This window comes from Onychomys torridus, chromosome 7 (assembly GCF_903995425.1).
Source record: "Onychomys torridus chromosome 7, mOncTor1.1, whole genome shotgun sequence".
NCBI lineage: Eukaryota > Metazoa > Chordata > Mammalia > Rodentia > Cricetidae > Onychomys > Onychomys torridus.
This window is the reverse complement of record NC_050449.1, coordinates 63978474-64000276: the sequence shown is the minus strand read 5'-3', so window position 1 is coordinate 64000276 and position 21803 is coordinate 63978474. Positions and strand designations below refer to the sequence as shown.

Here is a 21803-nt window from a genome sequence, read left to right as displayed (position 1 = left end):
GAGCACTTGCCTCCAGGTGGTAGCCTGGGTTTGGTTCCAGTCAGCTGACTGTTGTGGTGCAGATGTTAGCCACTGGATGAGGACTGAGCTTCCTCTCTCAAGGCTATGTCGGATCAAGCCACCACTCAGTGCAGTCGAAGGCACAAAGGAGGTAGTTTGTGGATTCATTCTGAAGCCTTGTTTGGGTTTTCCTTGGATGGTCTGTTTGGAGACAGGATCTCACGTGTCCCAGGCTGGTTATGTAGCTGAGGATGACCTTGAATTCCGGATCCTCTGACTTGTACTTCCCAAGTGCTGGGATTTCAGGCATTCCCTTGTTACCCACTGAGTTTATAGAGTTGCATGTTCCTTTTTAATCATTTAGAAGTTATTATTATTGTATGTGATGGGTGTTTTGCCTGCATGTAAAGCTGTGCATCATTTGTGTGCCTTGTACCTGTAGAGGTCAGAAGAGGGTGTCAGATCCCCCAGATCTGGAGTCACAGATGGCTGAAAACCACCATGTGGGTGCTAAGAATCGAACCAGGGTCTTCTGGAAGGACAATTTTTTTTTTTTTTTTTTTTTTTTTTTTTTTTTTGAGTCAGGTTTTTTTCTGTGTAACAGCTCTCTGGCTCTCCTGGAACTTGCCTTTCAGACCATGTTGGCCTCAAACTCACAGAGATCTGCCTGTCTCTGCCTCCTGAGTGCTGGAACTAAAGGCCTGTGCCACCACCATGCAGCATTCTGGAAGTGCTTTTAACTGCTGAGTCGTCTTTCCAGCCCCCTCTTTAATCATTTGATTCTCCCGTCAGACTTCAAGAGTAGGAAGCACAAACAGAGACCTCTTAGACCATAAACTGCTATTAACTTTTCCTGCCCCATAAGCTGTTCACCCCCCATAGTCAGGGAAACTGGAAAAAGCCATAGTGGATATGACTGTACCATCTTTTCTTGGGGGAAGGGATTATAACCCACAATAAGTGTCATGAAAGAACAAGGCATTTCACTGACTCCTTTATGTTTATTTAGGAGGTAGGGGAGGGGGGCAGAGGGGTCACAGGGTAAAGGGAGCGTCTGCCGGGCTGTGCAGGAATGCAGTGATTGCTTTTGTTGGCGAAGAGGAGAGGGCGCATCTGTAAGTACCTGGTGCGAGTCCTGTAATAAAACCTACCTTCATGAATGGGTACAGTGGAATACTACCTGCTGCATTCATACGTGCTTCTAGATTTTTCTATATACAGTATATGATCACTTTTTATAAATGTACAGCTTGGGAGAAAAAAGATCTCTCTTATTATAAGCACAGCGTTAGACATAAAACCAACATGGGCCAGCCACATTACAACCAAAGACCAAGAGGAAACAAGACCCACAGCTTAGCATCCAGCTTCTTTCCTACCAGCAGTCTTAGTGGCCCTGGCTCCCGTGGGCTCTGAAGAACGGCCTGCCCTTGGCATTGACACAAGAGTGCCTGTTCACACCAAGTCCAGCCTCCAGAGGGCCGGCCTCCTAGGAGGAGGGTTAGCAGAGAGGAATGTATCAGGTGTGGAAGAGAGGAAGGAATGAATTGTGCTCTTCAACTAAGGGCACTGTCAAGAGTGGCCATCTGCTGTTCCCTGGGCCTGGTGAGTGAGTGAGGAGTTGTGGGGTAGACACCCGGCAAGTGGGCGAGCGGCCCCTGCAACTCTCCCCAGGTTTAAATACAATAAATAAATCTCAGTGGGTGGTTGTTTTTGCACTCATGGGGATTAGGCTGCCTTTTAGGATCATTTATGGAGTGACACTCCTTGTTCCTAATCCAAGCTTTTCTGTGTCTTCCATGGGGAAGGTACCAGAACAGCTTCAGGCCTTGCTCCCTGTGGATCAGAAGAAGAGTCCCCAGAAAGTCCCCTCCCCAGTCCACGCCTGGAGCTCCACTGCCTGCACATCAGTCTCTGGGTGCCTCAGATCTTGGTGACGTAGTTGTTGGGAAACAGGCCTTGCTTGCCTCGTAGTCTACCGGTCCACCAGCCGGAAGGGTCTGTGAAGGCAAAAGTACAGGTGAGTGTGGGCCACATTCCTGCTCCCCTCCCTGTGAGCTCAAGTGACTTGTGGGCCAGCACTGCACGAACCAGTATGGTGGTCCATGCTTGTAATCTCAGCACTCAGGAAGTAAGAGGAAGATCAGAAGTTCAAGACCAGCATTGGCTAAATGAGATCCTGACTAAAAAAGAAAAAAAGAAAGATAAAAGTGACTCCTTAAAAGAGACATGGGGGTTGGGGATTTAGCTCAGTGGTAGAGTGCTTGCCTAGCAAGCGCAAGGCCCTGGGTTCGATCCTCAGCTCAAAAAAAAAAAAAAAAAAGAGAGACATGGAACCAGGTGGTGGTGGCGGCGGCGGCAGCAGCGGCGCACGCCTTTAATCTCAGCACTCTGGAGGCAGAGGCAGGTGGTTCACTGAGTTTGAGGTCAGTCTGGTCTACAGAGTGAGATCCAGGACAGTCAGGGTTACACAGAGAAACCCTGCCTCAAAAAACAAAACAAAACAAAACAAAACAACCCAGAAACAACAACAACAACAACAACAGACGTGGAAATGTAGCATCAGTCATATCCCCTTGAGGTAGGAAGCCTGCAGAGCACATGTGAGAACACTTCTAGCTGTGAGCCCCATAGGATCCACCTTGGCCAGGCCTGCTCGGCATGGAGCAGTCTGCCCAGGTCAGCGTGGTGCAGGACGACTCAGGCCTGTCTCTTCCCGCCACTCTTGCCCTTCCCAACTCCAGCTCAGAGTCTGTTTTTAGAACGGGTTCTGCCTCAGTCCTGTGAGCTCCTTCCCATCTTTACTATCTCTGGGTCCTTCTCAGCTCTTCATGATGTTTTCACATTTCAGTGGTCTATCAGCATCTGTGTTTGTTGTTGTTATTCAGACAGGGTCTCCTGTAGCCCAGGCTGGACTCAAACTTCCTATGTGATAGAGGATAACCTGGAACTTCTGCTTCTCCTGCCTCCACATCCTGAGTTCTGGGATCACAGACATGTACCGACATATCTTGTTTGAGGCAGTGCAGGACTGAATAGGGGCTTTGAGCTGGATTGGTACTCTACCAACTAAGTTATGTAATGCCCAACATCTATGATTTTCTGGCTTCTCAGAGTTCTACAATTTTGGGAGATCCTTTCCACATGATTAGGAACAAAACTTGGTCATACTTCTAAGACATTTTTCTTTTTTAAAATACTTGTAAATATTCTTTTTAAGATTTATTTATTTATTCTGTATACAGTGTTCTGCCTGCATGTATACCTGTAGGCAGAAGAGGGCGCCCACCAGATTTCATTACAGATGGTTGTGAGCCACCATGTGGTTGCTGGGAATTGAACTCAGAACCTCTGGAAGAGCAGTCAGTGCTCTTAACTGCTGAGCCATCTCTCCAGCCCCACATGTAAATGTTTATTTGGATTTTTATCTTGGTTTGGTGGAATGAAGAACTGGATGATTGCTGCTCAATGTCTCCACTTACTTCCTCTGAAAGAGGATATTTACAGGAACTATGTAGGGTACTTATTTCCCCAGCATGTGGATGTCAGCATCTCTGCTCTCCCCACAGTGACAAAACTCAGCAAGTTCTGAAAAGTAAGTTTTTGGTTACTCATTTGGTGGGAAAACTTGACCTGAACTGATATGAATTGTCTGGGAACTTTCCTCCAAATGAGTGTGAACATTCAATGCATCATATCATAGGTGTGTGTGTGTGTGTGTGTGTGTGTGTGTGTGTGATATGTCACGAATACATACTTGTACAAAACCTCTCCTTCCTTAAAAAGGTTATTTAAAAAAAAAAGTCTTGATGGGCTGAACAGCCCAGGCCTGTAAACCCAATTTCCTGGGAACTTGAGGCTGGAGGATCACAAGTCTGAACTTGTGCCTGGGCTACAGAGTGAGTTCAAGACCAGCCTAGACAAGTTAGTGAGACTCCATACTAAAATAAAAAGTCAGCCCAGTGGTAGAGTGCTTGCCCAGCATGCTCAAGGCCTTGGGTTCAGTCTCTGACATTGTAAAAAGCTCTGGTCAAATAGTTTGAGGACTGGCTTACCTCTGTGTACACCAGTGGTTCTCAACCTTCCTAATGCTGTGACCTTTTAATACAGTTTTTCATATTGTAGTGACTCCCAACCATAACATTATTTTCATTGTAATTTTGCTACTGTTATGAATAATAATGTAAATATCTGACATACAGGACACCTAGTATGCAACCTCTGTGAAAAGGACATTGGACCCCAGAAGGGGTCGCAACCCACAGGTTGAGAAACACTGTTCTGCACACTCTGATAAGTGAGCCCTTGAACTCCCTGCATGCTGTCTGGGAGGCTCTTGCAGCTGGCCACACACTTACCCTCTTTAATAATATCAATGACATCATTGGCATTGAAGCTGAGTTCGTCCGTGTCCTGAGCGTCATAGGCATACAGAGCCTTGCACTGTGGCACCTGAGGCTTGGGCTTAGGTTGGGGCTTTGGTCTGCCCCCTGCTGGGGGAGGCCGGCTGGTTGTTTGTCTTCGGACTCTGTGGAGAGAGCAGGACCATGTGAGACAGGGACACCACAAGGAAGCAGCAGGTGTTTTTGGTGGCCGGGACTACACTGTCTAGTTCAAGCACCTTGACCTGCTGAGCCATCTTGTCAGCCTTTATATGATGCTGTCTTAACCCACCATTCAGTGTTTCTAAGGTACATTATTTCAACTCATTCCTATAAGTGAGCTCTCTCTCTCTTTTTTTTTTTTTTTTTTTGAGACAGGATCTCATGTATCCCAGGCTACCCTCAAACTCACTATGTAGCTAGGCAAGGATGGCCTTGAACTTCTTCTGATCTTCCTGCACCATCACATCTTCATGGCCTCATACATGCTAGGCAAGCATTCTACTAACTGAGCTACATTCCCAGTCCTAGGAGTGAACTTGTGTCTGGAACAGTTATTACATATATTTATAAAGAGCACTTTTTATTTTTTATTATTATTATTATTATTATTATTATTATTATTATTATTTTGGCTTTTCTAGACAGGGTTTCTCTGTGTAGCTTTGCGCCTTTCCTGGTAGCCCAGGCTGGCCTCGAACTCACAGAGATCCACCTGGCTCTGCCTCCCGAGTGCTGGGATTAAAGGCGTGCACCACCACCGCCCGGCAAAGAGCACTTTTTAAAAAAGACAGAGAAAGTTAGAAAACACTTTCCCCCACTTTGCTTGAGGGCCAGCCTAAAGCAAACAGCCTACAAAGGGATTTAGATTACGCACTCTTCTACAAGGGTCTTGGGGGTGAGGGAACAGTGGGAAGACTCCACAGGAAAAGGGCACTTGCCGCCAAGCCTGACAACCTGAGTTTGATTCCCAAGCCCCACATGGTGAAGGAAAGGACTGACCTCCACACATGCACCACAACATGCGCGTACTTATATCAGACACTAATAAATACATTGTGATTAGAAACAGAAGGGTCTGAGGTAAGGATCAGCATGGGAAGGGCTGTCTCTTAGGCCTAGCACATCTACTAATACCTGTAAGAACAGAAGTAAAGGGGACATCACTCCATTTTGAGCCATGCCTTCAAGAGGCCCCAGCCTTGGACTTGCTGAGCTCCTGTGAGGACAGACACATGTGCTCTAGGTGTGATGAACTAGCTGCATCAGGTGGGAGGTGGATGGGGTGAGTCCTGGACACCAGGTAGGGGTGAGACCCCTGAACCTTGTCTCTGTCCCCAGAAAGCAGCAAACCCCAGCTCTTCATCTCAGGCCATCACACCAAGCACTTTTGTCTGATGAGACTAACCCATGGATCATTACAATGACATCATTTCATACCCACCATCCATGGGACATCGCCCTTCTCTGGGAAGTGCAAGCACGCTTTTGATTAATCATATATATACTGGGCACCAGCATTTGGTTAGGAAGACCCTTTAGCCAGGGCTAATCATCTGATTTCCCAGCAACAAGACATGGGAGGGGATGGGGTGGACATCAAACACCCCAGGAAGGAGATGGAAGCCTGCAGACTGGAAGTTCAGTGGGCATGGTGGGGAGCTTATGTGCACAGAGACCCCCACATACCTGGGTTCACAAAGCCCACCCCCAAATACTTGTACAAGGAAATCCAGTCTCCTACATCCAAAGGAGGGTGGGCTATTGTCCTTAGGGCAGAGTGATGAAGTCTGGTAGGGGCGGGGAGGGTGTGCAAGGATATTGGGGTGTAGCACATACTCATCTGTGGAAGGGCCCCGAGGGAGGGAGGGAGGGAGTGGGAAGACAAGACAATCAACTACATGGGCAGCTGGGTCAGAGTGGAAGCGGGAGGGTTGCTCCAACATCTGTCTCCATGGAGCCACCTCACAGTCATTTTGTTATTGCTCCTAATGATGACACACAGTTTTGAGACAGCGTCTGCATTGGAACTCAGTGTGCAGCTAAGGAACAAGGAAGTCTATGCTGATGAAGAGTCCACTGTCTCTAGGGTTTGGTAGACTGGGGACCTGAAGGCAGCACAGAGCACAGGTAGTCACATCAGCACTGCCTGACCTAGGCTAGGTTAGAAAGACCCCAACAGCCTTGGAAGCCCAGCCTCTCTCTTTTCTGCCACTAGGTGGCAGTGCTGTGTAATAAATATGGAGAATGATCGGCTTGCAATACACTGCCAAAAATTGATTAATGAGGTCTTTTAGGTACTAGGAGCTGGCCACTCCCAGCCAGGGTGACTGCCAACTCAGTGCAGAAGGGCCCCTGAGCAGAGCTGGCTCAGAGCTGATGGCTCAAACTTCCAGGAATTGTGTCAACTACTTGGGAAACACAGTCATCAAAAATTAAATCTTACAGACTCAACAATTAAATTAGCAAAGGAAATAAATATGCAAGCTCCATCCCTTCAGATCCATTTTTTCTGTCTCTGGTCTGGAGGTTATGAAAGTCTGTCACTGATGTGAAGTGGAGACACTGTAACTCGGTGTGATTACCAATCCATGCCCACTTCAGTATAGCCAAGATCACCGCCTGACATATGGCCGTGGGACATGTATTTACCATATGTCTTATGGTTTGCTTCCTGCTGCTGCCATAACACACTGACCAAAGCAACTTGGAGACTCTTGGCTGCATGTCCTGGTTACAGTTTATCACAATGGGAAGTCAGGGCAGAACTCAAGGCAGGGACTGAGCAAAGACCATGGAAGAATACTGCTTACTAGTGTGCTTGTTTGCTTGCTTATACAACCCAGGTCCTAGGGGTAGCACTGCCCACATCAATCATCAAACAAGAAGATGTGCCATAGATTTGCCCACAGGTAAATCTGATGGCGGCAATTCCTCAGTTGAGGTCCGTGTTCCCAGATAACCCTAGCTTGGGTCAAGTTGACAAAAAACTCAGCCACACCCCAGGAAGTGGCAACTGTTGCAATCCAGGCATTTTTGTCCAGTTCCATTGCTCACCCACATGCCACTGCTCAGGAGACCCTTCCAGTAATCACCCGAATTCATCCTGATCTGAAAATGTTTTCCTGAAGCTCAGCGATTAAGAGCACTTGCTGTTCCTGCAGAGAACCCTGCTTTGGTTCCCAGCACCCACATGCTGACTCACATGTGACTCTAGTTCCTGGGGATCTGACACCCTCTTCTGGCTTTTTTTTTTTTTTTTTTTTTTTTTTTTTGAGACAGGGTTTCTCTGTGTAGCTTTGTGCCTTTCCTGGAACTCACCAGGATGGCCTCAAACTCACAGAGATCCGCCTGGCTCTGCCTCCCGAGTGCTGGGATTAAAGGCGTGTGCCACCACCCCTGGCCTCTTCTGGCTTTTGAGGGCACTAGGCACACATATGGTACATAGACACCCATCCAGGCAAAACACCTATTCACATAAGATAAAATTCAAATGCTTTCCTGAGCTAGACTTGGCAGCACATACCTGTAATTCCAGTACCCAGGAGGCTGAGGCAGAAAAGATCTCCATGAGTTCAAGGCTAGACTAAGACAGATCAGGTCTCAGAACTCAAATAAAAACAAACAGCAGGCTTTCTCTCCATGTGTTCTGAACTGGCTGTACCAGGTTTGGGTAATTTTGGCCCCTCTGCTCTTTTGAGCTGTTTGTATTTCCAATTACCCTGTCTCCTCCAGGATTGAAAGCCGTGTTATAGAGCCAGATCATCCACTGGCAGAATGGAACAGCGATGAGAATCCCAGTTGACAATGAAGTTTCTATCCCTGCTGATATTTCAATAGTCAAAGTGGACTTTATCCATGGGCCTGTCTGTGTCTGTGCAGACATGTTAGTACATAGCTATGAAACTACACACTGCCAAATAAAGCTAATACCTGATTATGTGTGATTTTCTTAATTAAAAAATTTACATGATTTACTCGTGTGTGTGTGTGTGTGTGTGTGTGTGTGTGTGTGTGTGTGTGTGTTGGGGCATGCGCACCATAGCATTTAGAGAGGTCAGAGGGCACTTTGCTGGCACTGGTTTTCTTCCCCCACCAAGGAGATCCAGGGACTAAACTCAGGTCAGCAGGCTTGGTAGCCAGTGCATTTACCTGCTGAGCCATCTTGCTGCTGCTATATTTAATTTTTAAAAAGAATTTTAATTTTGTGTTTATGGGTATTTTGTCTGCATGTATGTCTGTGTACCATGTGTGTGCCTAGTGCCTGTGAAGGCCAAGAGGGTATTGGGTACTCTGGAAATGGAGTTACAGGCAGATGTGAGCTGCCAGGTGGGTGCTGAGAACTGAACTCGGGTCCTCAGGAAGAGCAGCAAGTGCTCTTCATAGCCAAGCCCCCTCACTGGTCCCGTACGTGGTTTCTTCGTACAATGAAATCTAGCTTTTCTGTTATGATCTGATGGACCCCTCAATTCAGGAAATTTACACACATCACTTCATTGCATCTTTTGTCTTTTAACATAATGGATGTATGAAGAATCCACTTAACTCCTCTTTCTTTTGAGCAGGGCATTATACTCAAGTATAACCACACCAGAACCCAGAATGCAATTTATTTTTCCTAAGGAAATATGCACAGCACATCTGAGTTGCATGCTGAGAGATTATCCTGCAAGGTGAACCCTACATCAGTGGTTGGGGAAGACCACGGTGCAGGCACTGAGGTAATGCCAGTTGATGTTCAGGGCCTCACAGAGTGAGTACTGGGGGATTCTGCTGAGATATGAAAACCTAACTGGCATCAATCATCTCCAAGTTGAGGACTAGTTGATGCCCCTGCCCTGGTCCACAGGATGTGGCTGTGATGCTGATCAGTGACGAAGCTGTTCTGTGAGGGACATGGCGCACAGAGCGAGAGGGAATTTGTGACTTGAAGTCATCCAGATCGAGGGCAGTGTCCAGTGACAGCTACAGCAGCGTGGCCTGCCTCCTCTCTGGACCACAGACTGCACAACCGGTCCACAGTGTACTAGGGAGTGTCCCCTTGCTAGCTCCCTAGGAACAGATGCAAAAGAATGCGGTGGAGAATTTGCTTAGAATGTGTGAGATTCTGGGCTTGAGGCCTAGAACCACACAAAAACAGCTCCCTGACCTGAAACTCAAGTTGCATTGTGCTTTGTTATATATTTAGTCCTTCTAGAATCTTTAAGAAAAATCCAGAAAGGTGGGCTTTTCATTTATTATCCATTTTTAAAAGTTGAATTAATCAATTAATTTGCTAGGGTTTGTGTAATGCTTGCCAGGGCTCGTGTGTGGAGGTCAGAGGACACATTTTGGGGGGCGGGTCTGTTCTCTCCTACCATGTGGATCCTAGGGATCAAACACAGGTCGTCAGGCCTGGTGACAAATACCGTTGCCTTCTGAATCATCTCTCCAGTCCCCAGTTATTGGCATCTTAGTCTCCCCATTATACATACGAAAACACCAAGGCACACAGGTTAAATGACATGCAGGAGCTGCCCGACTAGCACGGCTCAGTAGATGTTTGATGAGCGGAAGCAAAAGGAACTACCATACGAACCAGACTCACGCCCAGTCCTCCCAACTGTGCTTCTCGCTTTCTGTGAACTTTCTGAGAACTTCCCATCATTCCCAAAGTGGGTGTGCCAGGGAGAGCTGGGGACTAAGCTTTTGAATATCACTGCTTTTGTTCTGCGGATGTGAAATTTGGGTCTTGAGTTTCCAAGAAGGAAAAGAATCAAGTCTTATTGTATTGGCTTTAAAAATTACGTTCTGCTCCAAACCCTGAAACCGTAGACATTACTGGAAGTATGAGAGTAGGGGCCAGGAATTCCTAAGACCTGGCGTTGGCTTGGGCCAGGTTCCGGCTGCTCCTACATGTATACTGTAGGTTGAGGGTACTGCTATTGGACTCTTGCTGGAAACTTTAAGCCTTTTGAAAATATGACTCCCTTAGGAGAGTCCCGCCTGATAGGAGACACCTAGGCAGTACTTCTGGCTTCCTAGCTATTCTTCCTTTGCTGCCTGGTGGGAAGCCCTGCCACCCAGCACCTGCCCTATTATTCTGGTTCCCTGACTTCTAGTTGGCTTAACCTCTGGAGGTCTTTGGAAGCCATTCTCTCATGAAACAGAACACGGGATTAAAAATGGCAACTGACGTTTCCAGGCTTGGCTTCAATTCTCCCATGGTGGACCGTAGGTCGATCACATTACAGCGACCAGAGGAAAAGCTGTCTAGCACACTTGATGTCTGGATGGAGAGTCCATATGGATCAGTGTGAAGGTGGGGAGTGGCTGCTTCTGTGATTGGTGCAGAGTCTACCTTCTTCCCTTGAGAATCAGGACAAGTCTTCTGAGACAAGTCTCTCACTGTGTAGCCCTGGCTAGCCTGGAACTCACTAGTTAGGCCAGGCTGGCTGAAACTCACAGAGATCACCTGCCTCTACCTTCTGAGTACTAGGACGAAATGTGTGTGTCACCCTGACAGGAAAAAAAAAAGGTCAGGGCAGATCTTTACCCCAAAAGCATTACTAAACCTTAGTGTTGTTCAGAGGATGATGATGTGATGATGCCAGTGGTGGCAACCATGTGCAGGAATGCCACAAAACCAAGGTGGAGATGCTTGAGGGGCTGAGGATGTAGCTCAGTGGGAAAGCACTTGCTTAGCATGTGTAGAGCCCTGTGTTCCATCCCCAACATTACAGAAAAAGAAAGAAGAAAAAGAGGGAGGGGAAGACACAGACAGACAGACAGACAATAGACTTTGTTGGAATGATAATTTAGTGAATTCAAAGAAGTTTGTTTGTTGCTGTTGTTTTTTGAGACAGGGTTTCTCTGTGTAGTTTTGGGTGCCTGTCCTGGAACTCACTCTGCAGACTAGGCTGGCCTTGAACTCACAGAGATCTGCCTGGCTCTGCCTCCCGAGTGCTGGGATTAAAGGCATGTGCCACCACCGCCCAGTGATTTAGTGAACTTGCTCTCTCCCAAACCAACTGGATAAATGGAGAGTAACTGATACCCTGACAAACCTGAGGTGCTAACAATACCATTTGATATCAGCCATGGTACAAGACCCCAAAGAGACGAAGCCTGTGCAGAATGCGTCTATGAAGAAACGGAACACTGAGGGGTGGGGAGGGAACGGGAGGATTAGCACAGAGCTTGGAGGATCGGGAGAAGGCTGTGGTGGTCCATTCTAGGCTGGTAAATTCAAGGTGAACCTTTGGTACTTCCATCTCAATAGGAATCCTCATGTTTGGGGAGAAAGTACAGGTTTGGGGTTCCCTTTGAGCTCCAACACAGTTTGTCTTTTGGCAAGGAGAAGCTGTTAAATTTAGGTAACGATGAGTCTCCTGAAATGCCATAGCCAAGTTGTCTGCCACATTAGATACTGAATTTTCAAGTTTGTGTTATAGAAAACAAATGTTAGGTTCCTACTTCCTATGCCCTTGTTTGTTTTTTAGAAAAAATATTTATTTTTATTTTATGTGCATATGTGTTTTATGTATGTACACCACCTTAGTGCAGTGCCCCAGAAGCCAAGAGAGGGTGTCTAATCACCCTAGAAGAGTTAAGGGGGTTGGGAGTGCTGAGAACTGAACACAGGTCAGCAGCCAGTGTCCTTAACCATGGAGCCATCTCTCCCCAGTATCATCCCCTTCTCAACCTCCTTGTGTTTTTCTTTCTTCTTTAGAGACATGGTCTCAGTCTTTAGCTGAAGTTGGTCTGGAACTCAAACTATAGTAATCCTTTTGCCCCAGCCTCCTAAGTGCTGGGATCCAAGGCAGGAGCCACCATGCTCAGCTAAGTTCCTGCTTTTTAAGGTCTGTCTGCAAAGCATGTCTAGGTGTGTATTGAGAAGACTGACTAGAATTCCTGTAGCTCCTGGACTTAGTGTGCTAATGTCTGAGTATACATGTGGCAGACAGGAAAATCGCATTGCCTGTTGGACAATTGTGACGCTTTCCTTCCTCCCAGCCTCCCAGTTAGTCCCCAAGACAGCAGCAGCATGTGTACACGGCATCAGGGTCTGAAGGCAGGGAAGGGTGTGATAAGACTTCAGCAGGACTGGAAGGGAGCAGCCTTGGTGAAGACCCAGCATTCCTACATTGCCTACTTTTGGCTGACAGATGCTCCCAGCTGGCCCATATGCAAGTCTGTAACTTGCAAGGCAGGCTGAAAAGATGGTGTTGCTTGCCAAAACCAAAGCAAATAGGAAGCCAGCAGACAGAGCGAGGAGACTTGGAGGGTGGCTGCTTATAATCCCTTGCCTACTTTGGATCACAAAACAGGGCCCAGGAGCAATCTGGGGACAGATGTAGTGATGCTCAGGTATGTGAACAGCATCTGGGTCAAGTGAAAAGCCCACTCTCTTCCCAACCCACCATTCCCTGAACCCTATCAATTAGACACCAGCTGCCCTTTAGATTTCTGTGCAGCCCGTGGTCCTTTCTTGAATGAGTGGCATTAGCACTGTCTGGGAACTAGGTAGAAACGTAACTAGGAAGATGGCTGGCTCAGTTGGTACTTATTTTGTTACATGAGCATGAGGACCAGAAGCCATACCAAAAGCTGGATGTGGCAGTGTGTGTCTGTAATCCCAGCCCTGGGAAGGTGGAGAGAGAAGGATTATAGCAAGAGACTATATCTCAAATAATAAGGTGGTAAGAAAGTAGATGACACCTGAAATCCACACGTGTACTACATATGAACACACACATACACTCACTGCCACAGTCAAATTTTAAGAGAGAGAAGGAGTGGGAGGCAAGCCCTTCAGGCAATTCTGGTAAACAGCAGGGTTTGAGAACCATAGCTGGAAGCTGAGCCAGTCACCTCCACCGGGTCATGAGAAGCAGTGGGATATAGCTATTTACATAAGAGGAGGGAGCATGCACTCTACTAATGGCCACCTGTGCAATAAAGATTATCATGCCTCCTGTCTGTAGCCCAAGTGAGAGGATAAGTTAACATTTGATAGGGAGCACTTGGGAGGCAGAGGCAGGTGGACCTCTGAGTTCTAGGCCAGCCTGGTCTACAAATTGAGCTCCAGGATAGCCAGGGCTACACGGAGTAACTCTGTCTCAAAAACCAAACAAAAACAAAAAAGTCAACTTGACACAACTTAGAGTATCTGAGAAGAGGAAGCCTCAGTTGATGAACTGAATTGATCAGATTAGCCTGTGGTCATTTGTGTGAGAAATCGTCTTGATCAACAGTAGATGTGTGAGAGCTCAGCCCACTTTGGGCGGCACCATCCCTTGGCAGATGGGGCAAGTTGACAATGAAGTATTGGGACACTTTATCTTAGACTTGCCATTTACCTTCCCTGAGTCTCAGTTTCCTTGTATAGACTGACATGATACTATCATGCTCACAGGCATGTTGGGAGGAGAAATAACATACATTATATACTTAGCATGGTACTTATATGTAGAAGACAATTTAGTCAGTAGTTGCTTAACCATGATGATGATTATTGAGGGGCTAGAATACATTTCTTTCAGTGGGTCCAAAGTCTACACCTCCTGGCAGAGATTCCCTCACTGGTCTTGCACCTGACCTCAGTGCTTCCCCTGGGGCCACATGGGCCAGGTCTACTTCCTGTCTCTAACTGGCAGTCCTTTGAATAGCTACAAAGAGTTCCAGGATCCTCCCTTCTTCAGGCTGAACAGCTTGGCTCCTTTTCTACTGACAGGTACAGGCTCTTGTGAAGCCTCCAAGATGGACAAGCTTCAACAATCACATCTCATGTGCTAGACATGAGGATGTGATGCTTTGGAAATAGTTTTGGAAATGTATTTACTTTTATTTGTGTGTATGTGTGTGTGTGTGTGTGTGTGTATGTGTGTGTAAGAGAGAGAGAGAGACATATACAGAGAGAGACAGACACACACACACACAGAGAGAGAGAGAGAGAGAGAGAGAGAGAGAGAGAGAGAGAGAGAGAGAGAGAGAGAAACTATAATAGTTTCCTCTGAGGTTGAAATATTCCATCCTGAAGGGAAGCTCCTTCAACAGGGAAGTAAATAGCTCAAGATAGCTTCAGGAAGTCCCTGAAACTGACCAGATTCACTGGGCCCCTCCTGGCCAGGGTAAACAATAAAAGCTGAGAGTCCCTCAGTCAGAAGAAAGCTGAGCTGCAAAGAAGATTCTCAGATGGGAGCAGAGCTACCAAGAAGACCCAGAGAAACTGAAAGACGGGGAGAGCAGCCCAGCTGCCTGGAAGAGGGTTAGACCAGAGTCACTTGGAAAGGACAGTCTCCAAAGTGTTGAGCTGCCTAAGGCTGTGCAGTGTGCTTCAGGTTTCTGAGCTGTCACCCATGCTGGGGTGGGCCTTGGTGATGCAGCCACCTTTGAGTCATGTCTACTCCTAAGAACCCCTCATCCACATTCCTGTAAGAAACCCCAATAAAACTCATTGCTTCACACCAAGTTGGACTTGGGTGGTATGCATACTTTGGTCTGTCATGGGTTCCCTATCTGGGGGTGAGTAGACACGTGTGTTACATCTCCTCAGGAAATGCTTTGTCATACAACAGTTATAAGCTTACACGTGTGTATTGGAACAGAACCTAGGCCCTCTGCAAAGATAGTAAGTGTTCTTAACTGCTGAGCCACTTCTTCCCAGACTGTGGTATCCTATTCTAAATGTTGCTGAAACTATGAAGTGTTTAACTATGCAACTGCAGGCACAGACATAAGTAATACAACAAACAACCATCATCCCTCAACTACACCAGAGGAAAACAGAAAGATCACTCATTAGCAGAGTCTTATGGCTGAGAGCATGTGACTGTTACTTCCAAGGTAAGCTCCTTCTCAGGGGATGAAATGGGCTGTGTTGCTATTAACTTGGCCTTACAGCCATGGGTCCTAGATTACAGCACTCAAGTAGAAAACTGAACTTTGAAAATCAGCACTGGTGCTCAGAAAACACCCTAATCCTCTGCATGATTGGTGGAATAGAGTTCCCAGGCTTTACCACAAGACATGGGAAATCTTACCCAGCAGCACCCTGGTCCGGGACCTTGAGGAAATCCAAGCTCTCTGGGGTCTGTGACAGTCGGTCTGAGCCTGTGGACTGTTGCCGTGGCAAGGGTGGGCGGGCCATAGAGGTGTACAGGCTTTTCTGATTGGACCTCTGGTTTCCAGGAGCGTGAGGAGGAGGCACAAACTGGTTTCTGATGACTCCATTTTGATGGCATCCTAGATAGGAAGGAGAAGAAACAATGTCAGTTTCTGATGCTTTGCCAAAAGGTCCTTCATACTTATTCCATTAACTAGCTGGAGGCAAGTGATTTAGCTACTCTGGTCCTCAGTTTCCCTTTCTGAAAATATTACTACCAGTAATATATTGTAAAACTGTTAATACACTATTTTCCTCCCAACTTTACAAGGTATAACTGATAAATCAGATTGTATTTGGGGACTATAACACGATAGCACCAATGTCACCTGCCTAGGAAGTGCCTCAGTTTCTAGATATCTGGGTTCAAGCCCCCAGTCAGAGCAAGATGAGTTTGCAGCCAGCTGGCAAGCCAGTTTTGGGTCCACAAGGTCATGACTCAGGAGAGCAGCAGGCAGTGGGTTAAACAGTTGTACATTCATTTTTCACGAGTCCTTGGCTGAAGACTGCTGTGTGTAGTGTGGAAAACCCTTCACATAGGCGAGGGAAATGCAGCCATCTAGCCAGATCAAGCCGATGAAGAAAGTTCTGTGTACCCAACAGTGATTTCTAGTTAAGATCTCAAAAGTTGCATTAGCCAGTAGGTCATGGATGGATGGTGGGGTGGGCTGTCGATCACAAGGGCATTATTATTCCCTGCCATGTAAGAAGTAGCCCTAGCTCTCTTCCTGCTGACATAGAAGGCAGAGTGGAGAACGAGGCCCACTTTAGTAGGGCACGCCAGAAAACCTGCGGTTTTCTGGCAGCAATGGAGTGGCCAGGGTCTGGGGACTCAGTTCTGGCTCTGAAAACCTGTTGGTCTTGAGCAAGGATTGTAATCTTTGAGAAGGTCAGCTTCTCCATTAAAGGGCAAGGAGACTGGTCCAGCGTTTACCTCCTTTCTTCCAGCTCTGATATTCATTCCTCTGTTATCTTGGCACCCTTCTAAAGGTACAAGTGAGCTTCCCCCTCCCCAGAAACAATGGCAGTGTTCTAGGACAGAGCATTTAGAAGTATGGCTTTTCATCCCGCTGGCTCTCTTGCCATTTCCTCCCACAGGCTCCAGGCTGGATGGAAACTAGACGCTGGAGACAAATAAGACTTTCTCCTCATCTGACCCAGTGAATAAGAATTTGAAGGGCTCCCCACAGCATCTGGGCTTGGGAGGACACTGAGGCCCCACTTGCTGCCAAGAGTGTTAAGGAGAGGAAAGGAGTGTGGCAGAGTGGGCTGTTTCCTAGGGCACAGAAAAAGCAGGGGAGTGTTCCCATGTCACCAGAGACTCATTTGTCCACACTGCGTTCAGAGACTGAGAATAAGCACTCAGCAGATATATTTTATGCCTATTGAAATTAATAATAAAATTTGGCTCGTATTATATGTGCTTTTCAGAGTTCATTGTTCTACGAATTCATCTTTATTACATTTTTACAAAAGTATAGTTTGTGATAAGCTGGAAAACTTTTTTTTTTTTCAAGACAGGGTTTCTCTGTGTAGTTTTGGTGCCTGTCCTGGATCTCACTCTGTAGCCCAGGCTGGCCTTGAACTCACAGAGATCCTCTTGGCTCTGCCTCCCGAGTGCTGGGAATAAGGTATGCACCACCGCTGCTGGCTAGCTGGGAAACTTTTTAAAATCCAAAGAACTGAGGGTTGAGGAGGTAGCTCAGCTGCTTTGAAAGCATGAGGATATGAGCTCACTCCCCACCACCCACACCAGGGGTAGTGGCTCATGTTTGTAATCCCAGCACCAGGGAGATGGAGGCAGGAGGATCCCTGTGGATAGACACATTAGATAGGTACCCAGTCCAGCCAACTGGCAAACCTCGGGTGCCTAGTAAGAGACTCTATATGGCCGGCTGGTGGTGGTGCATGCCTTTAATCTTAGCACTCAGGAGGCAGAGGCAGGCAGACTTCTGTGAGTTTGAGGCCAGCCTGGTCTACAGAATGAGTTCCAGGACAGCCAGGGCTATTTAGAGAGATACTGTGTCCAAAACAAAACAAAACAAAACAAAAACTAAGATGCATAGTTCCCCAGAATCCACCTGAAGTCGTTCTTTGGCCTCTACATGTGTGTGTACAACATGCATGTGTACTCCTTCTCCATTTTCACCTGCAGACATACCACCAACAAGCACATGGACCTGCACACACACCCACACCTCCCCCAACACCCACCTCCAGTAAATAAACAAACCTGAGAAATGTAAAGTTCCGGTCACCTCTTTTATAGGTCTTTTGAGAAGTGTTACTTTAATGGACTTGGGCTAATTCCTCATTTGACTGATGAGGAAACTGGCATTTAGAGGTTGAGGCTATGTTTGAGGTCACTGTAGGCTGATTCGGTTGGTAAAGGAGCATTCAGATAGTCGTGGCAGAAGGCCAGCACGAAACAGTCGTACAGTTTGTGCAAACCCTGCCTCTCATGGGTCCCTCTAAGCTTGGATGCTCCTTAACAGTTAAAGAAGAAAAAGAGGAAAGAAATCTGGGCTGAGATGGGGCAGAGACTCTAAAAGAGAGGAGAGAGCTCATTTCTCACTGCTTGGCAGTGTTCATGCTTAGAGTACAAGCATGAGATCCCAGAAGAGGAGATTAAAGAATTACTTGGAGTTTCTTATCGTGGGCACGGGGGCAAATAGGAGCCTCTCATCTGCTAAGATTTGGCTCAAATATGGCTCCCAAATGACCTGTTCAGACCTACCCTAAAATGACTAATATCCTACTCTGGGGGCAGTTTCTTATGGTCTGAACTTTGTGAGTGATGGAGACTTGTTTTTATTTAAATGCTGACAAGTATGGGGACTGGGGAGGTGGCTCAGTTGGCAGTGTTTGCCCAGCATGCACAAAGCCCTGGGTTCAAGCCTCAGTATCACATGAACTGGATATTTCTTGCTGTCCACACCAGTAACCCTAGCACTGCAGAGTCAGAGTGAGGAGAAAGGTCAAAAACTCAAGGCCATGCTCATCGATGCAGCAAATCCAAGGACAGTTTGGTTATAAAACCCTTTTTAAAAACAAAAACCTGGGTGTGGCAGTTCACATCTTTAATCACAACAATCCAAGACAGAAGCAGATGGATCTCTGTGAGTTGGAGGGCCTGGTCTACTTACTGAGTTCCAGGACAGCCAGAGCTACATAGTGAGACCCTGTTTTTATTTTTTGAAACAGCATTTCTCTACATAGCATAGCCCTGGCTGTCCTACAACTCACTCTGTAGACCAGGCTGGCTTCCAATTCCCAGAGATCCATCTGCCTCTGCCTCCCAAGTGCTGAGATTAAATGGGTGCTCCACCATGCCCAGAAGACCCTGTCTTAAAGAACAAAAACAAAACAACAAGCTGAAAGCTATGAAAAATAAGGGCCAAAAAAGCCTTTGTAACATTTTGTAATTCTCCCAGATATTATTTCACTTTAGGGATGTCTTCTGGATCTCATTTCACTAAGAATAGATGTCTATTAATTCACCAGGCCATTAACTAGTTATGAACCACTGCTGTGGTATGTGGCTGGAGCCTGGTGCTGGTGGGTTGATACCCAGAAAACTCCTGGGCCCATCAAGGCAACATCTGGCATCGTAAAACCAGCAGCATTCTGCTTGTGGTGAATGGGAACTCATTTATCTCTCTCTGCCCTGGGAAGTGACAGACAGAGCTGGGTAATGAAACCCAGATTGTTCCCTGTGCAGTAATGTGGGTTCACTGACTTTGTTTCCTAAATTTTAGGGTCATGTGTATGGCTGCCTTGTATTTACTAGCTGATGGGTTTCTTCCCAAACACTCTCTCTTATTTCCTTACTTTGTGTGTATGTGTGTGTACACATGTATATATGTGCATGTGGAGGTCAGAGGTCAACCTCATGTATTGTTCTTCAGAAGTCATCCATCTTGTTTCCTGAGACAGAGTCTCTCGCTAGCGCCCGAGTCTCACTGACTAGGTAAGGCAGCAAACAACAAGAGTTTTCCTGTCTCTTTCTCCCCAGCACTGGGATTCCAAGTCACGCCACAGTGCCCAGCTTTTACACGAGTGCTGCAGCTTGAAACCCAAGTCCGCGGAGGTATTTCTCTAGCTCTCTGAGCATCCTTTGGACGTTGCAGGTCCAGACTCAGAGATACCTTTCCACGGGGCATGAGTGGCTTACCTGGGGGAGCAGGGGCAGCTCTCATTGGGTAGTTGGCATTCTTAGTTCCACCAGAATACCCTCTGCTTTGGATGGTGTTCCTTCTGGTAGGGCCTGAAAGAAACACGCAACCAGGAATTGAGCTCAAGTCACCGGGCTTGGTGGAAAGCGTGTTTACCCACTGAGCCGTCTCCTTAGACCCCAATTCAGGTTCTTTATATCAGCCCAAACAGATTGCTTTAAATACAACTAGGACATGAGTGCCAGGTATAGTGGGCACAAAACACAAACAGTCAGCACGCTTCGGCCTGCCCGTTCTCCTCGACACTGCTTTAGTTTACAGTGCGCCACCTCTTGAGAACCCCACCACCGCCAGCGGCAGAAACAGCTGCTGCTGCACCCGGATCTGCACAGAAGAGCCAGGTGCACGGTACCCGCAGAGGCAGGGCCTGGGGGACACTTACGAGAGTTCTTGGGCAGCCCAGGTCCAATGCTGACCTGCAGCACTTTGTTGCTGGGCTTGAGGATGGCCAGGTCGCCGAAGCCTTGGTGGAATTGCACCTGCCGGGAGCCCCCTGCACTCCAGGGACCCCAGTTCTCCTTTTTTAACTTCAGTTCAAGGCTGTGACAAGCACATTGATTGAGATTATGAGCCAGAAGGAGTTAATGAGAAGACAGTACTCATGAACCAGCTGCTGCCCGGAAGGTGATCACTACAGGATGGGCAAGCCCAAACCATCCAACCCTTGCACAGGGGATGGTACAGCTCAGTGCGGCACAGCTGCTAGGTGATTGCCACACCAGACACACAGGCGTCTGGAGTTCAACATCTGTGAGAACCCTGTTGGTGAGTGGTTTTCTTCATTTATGTCACAGGGTCACTTTCCAATGGTCAAGGATGACTGCCTAGGGGACAGGGACAACTTTCCCTCTGTTGTAACATTGGGCTTCCAGTTGTGTTTGCTGTGTGGAGGACTGAGATGCCAGATACAAGAATATTCTATACCATAGACTGTGGCTACTGTTCAATTATATTCTGTTATTCCATCACCGTCACTGACCCAGGTAGGAAGGAAAAACACCAAAATCCAAATGGGAGGGAGGGTGTGATGGTTAGTTTTAATTATCAACTTGACACATTCTGGAATCACCAGAGAGAGAGTCTCAATAAGGGACTGTCTAGATCAGGGTGACCTGTGGGCAAGTAGGGGATTATCTTGTTTAATGGTAATTGACATGGGAAGATCCACTGTGGGCAACACCATTCCCTATTCAGGGGATCCTGGACTGTATATGTATAGAAAGTACTGAGTAAGTATGCATATATTAATGTCTCTCTGCTCTTGACTATGGATATGATATGATACAACTACCTGCTTCAAGTTCCTGCTTTGACCTTCCTGCTATGATGGACTGGAACCTGCACCTCAGAAGCCAAAAGAAACACTATGTCTATACACCTACATGATACACTATATAGTCTGCTCTTTTAACTTAGGAAATATTAATGACTCTATTGTCAGCTTCCTTCATCTGGGCATTACAGTCTCATGGTTGCCTCATTTTGTGGATAAAGAGATGGACCCTATTGCTACTCTATAGATGGGGAATTTAAGAAAAGCTACGCAACTCTCACTCAGCAGAAATGAGATCAGAAGCTCAACAATATGTGGTGCCTTGCTCATTAGAACATTTCACTAAAGCATGTGAAGGTGAGTAAGACATAAGGCACTACTGCCCACACCCTGCATCCCAGATTCCCTGCCCACAATTTGGGGAGTCAGAACTGTAGTGGGTAGCCATTCCAGCCTTGGCCTGAAAGCTCCAACCCCCATTGAGGCTCCGGTAATGGTCACACCTACAAGGCAGGGCTGAGAGAGGACGCTGAAGACCCAGGATCCAAATGCGAGGGATCTCATGGTGCCGGGACCCTGGATGCTGGAGGTAGACCTAGCAGAGTTCTCCAGAGAACACCGCCAGCCTGTGCCACACCTTTGCCAGACCCTACAACCTATCCCTTCATTTGTAAGTTACCCCACAAAATAAACCTCCCTTTTAACTACGTGGAGTGGCCTTAATAATTTCACCAATATCTGGCGCTCATGTGGGGCAAATTCCAAAG

General features: G+C 47.0%; 1 protein-coding gene across 1 annotated transcript in view; it reads right to left on the bottom strand.

The window, feature by feature from the left end:
• Positions 1–981: 981 nt before the first annotated feature.
• The window catches only part of Myo1e (myosin IE), a 207364-nt gene continuing 186542 nt past the window's right edge, over positions 982–21803 (bottom strand). Inside the window, exons 24-28 of the mRNA XM_036193544.1 lie at positions 20146–20303; positions 19703–19795; positions 15407–15608; positions 4359–4528; positions 982–2000 (exon numbers count right to left, since the gene is read on the bottom strand). Coding sequence (XP_036049437.1) covers positions 1924–2000; positions 4359–4528; positions 15407–15608; positions 19703–19795; positions 20146–20303 — 700 coding nt within the window. The 3' untranslated portion in view covers positions 982–1923. The remainder of the gene's footprint in view (positions 2001–4358; positions 4529–15406; positions 15609–19702; positions 19796–20145; positions 20304–21803) is intronic.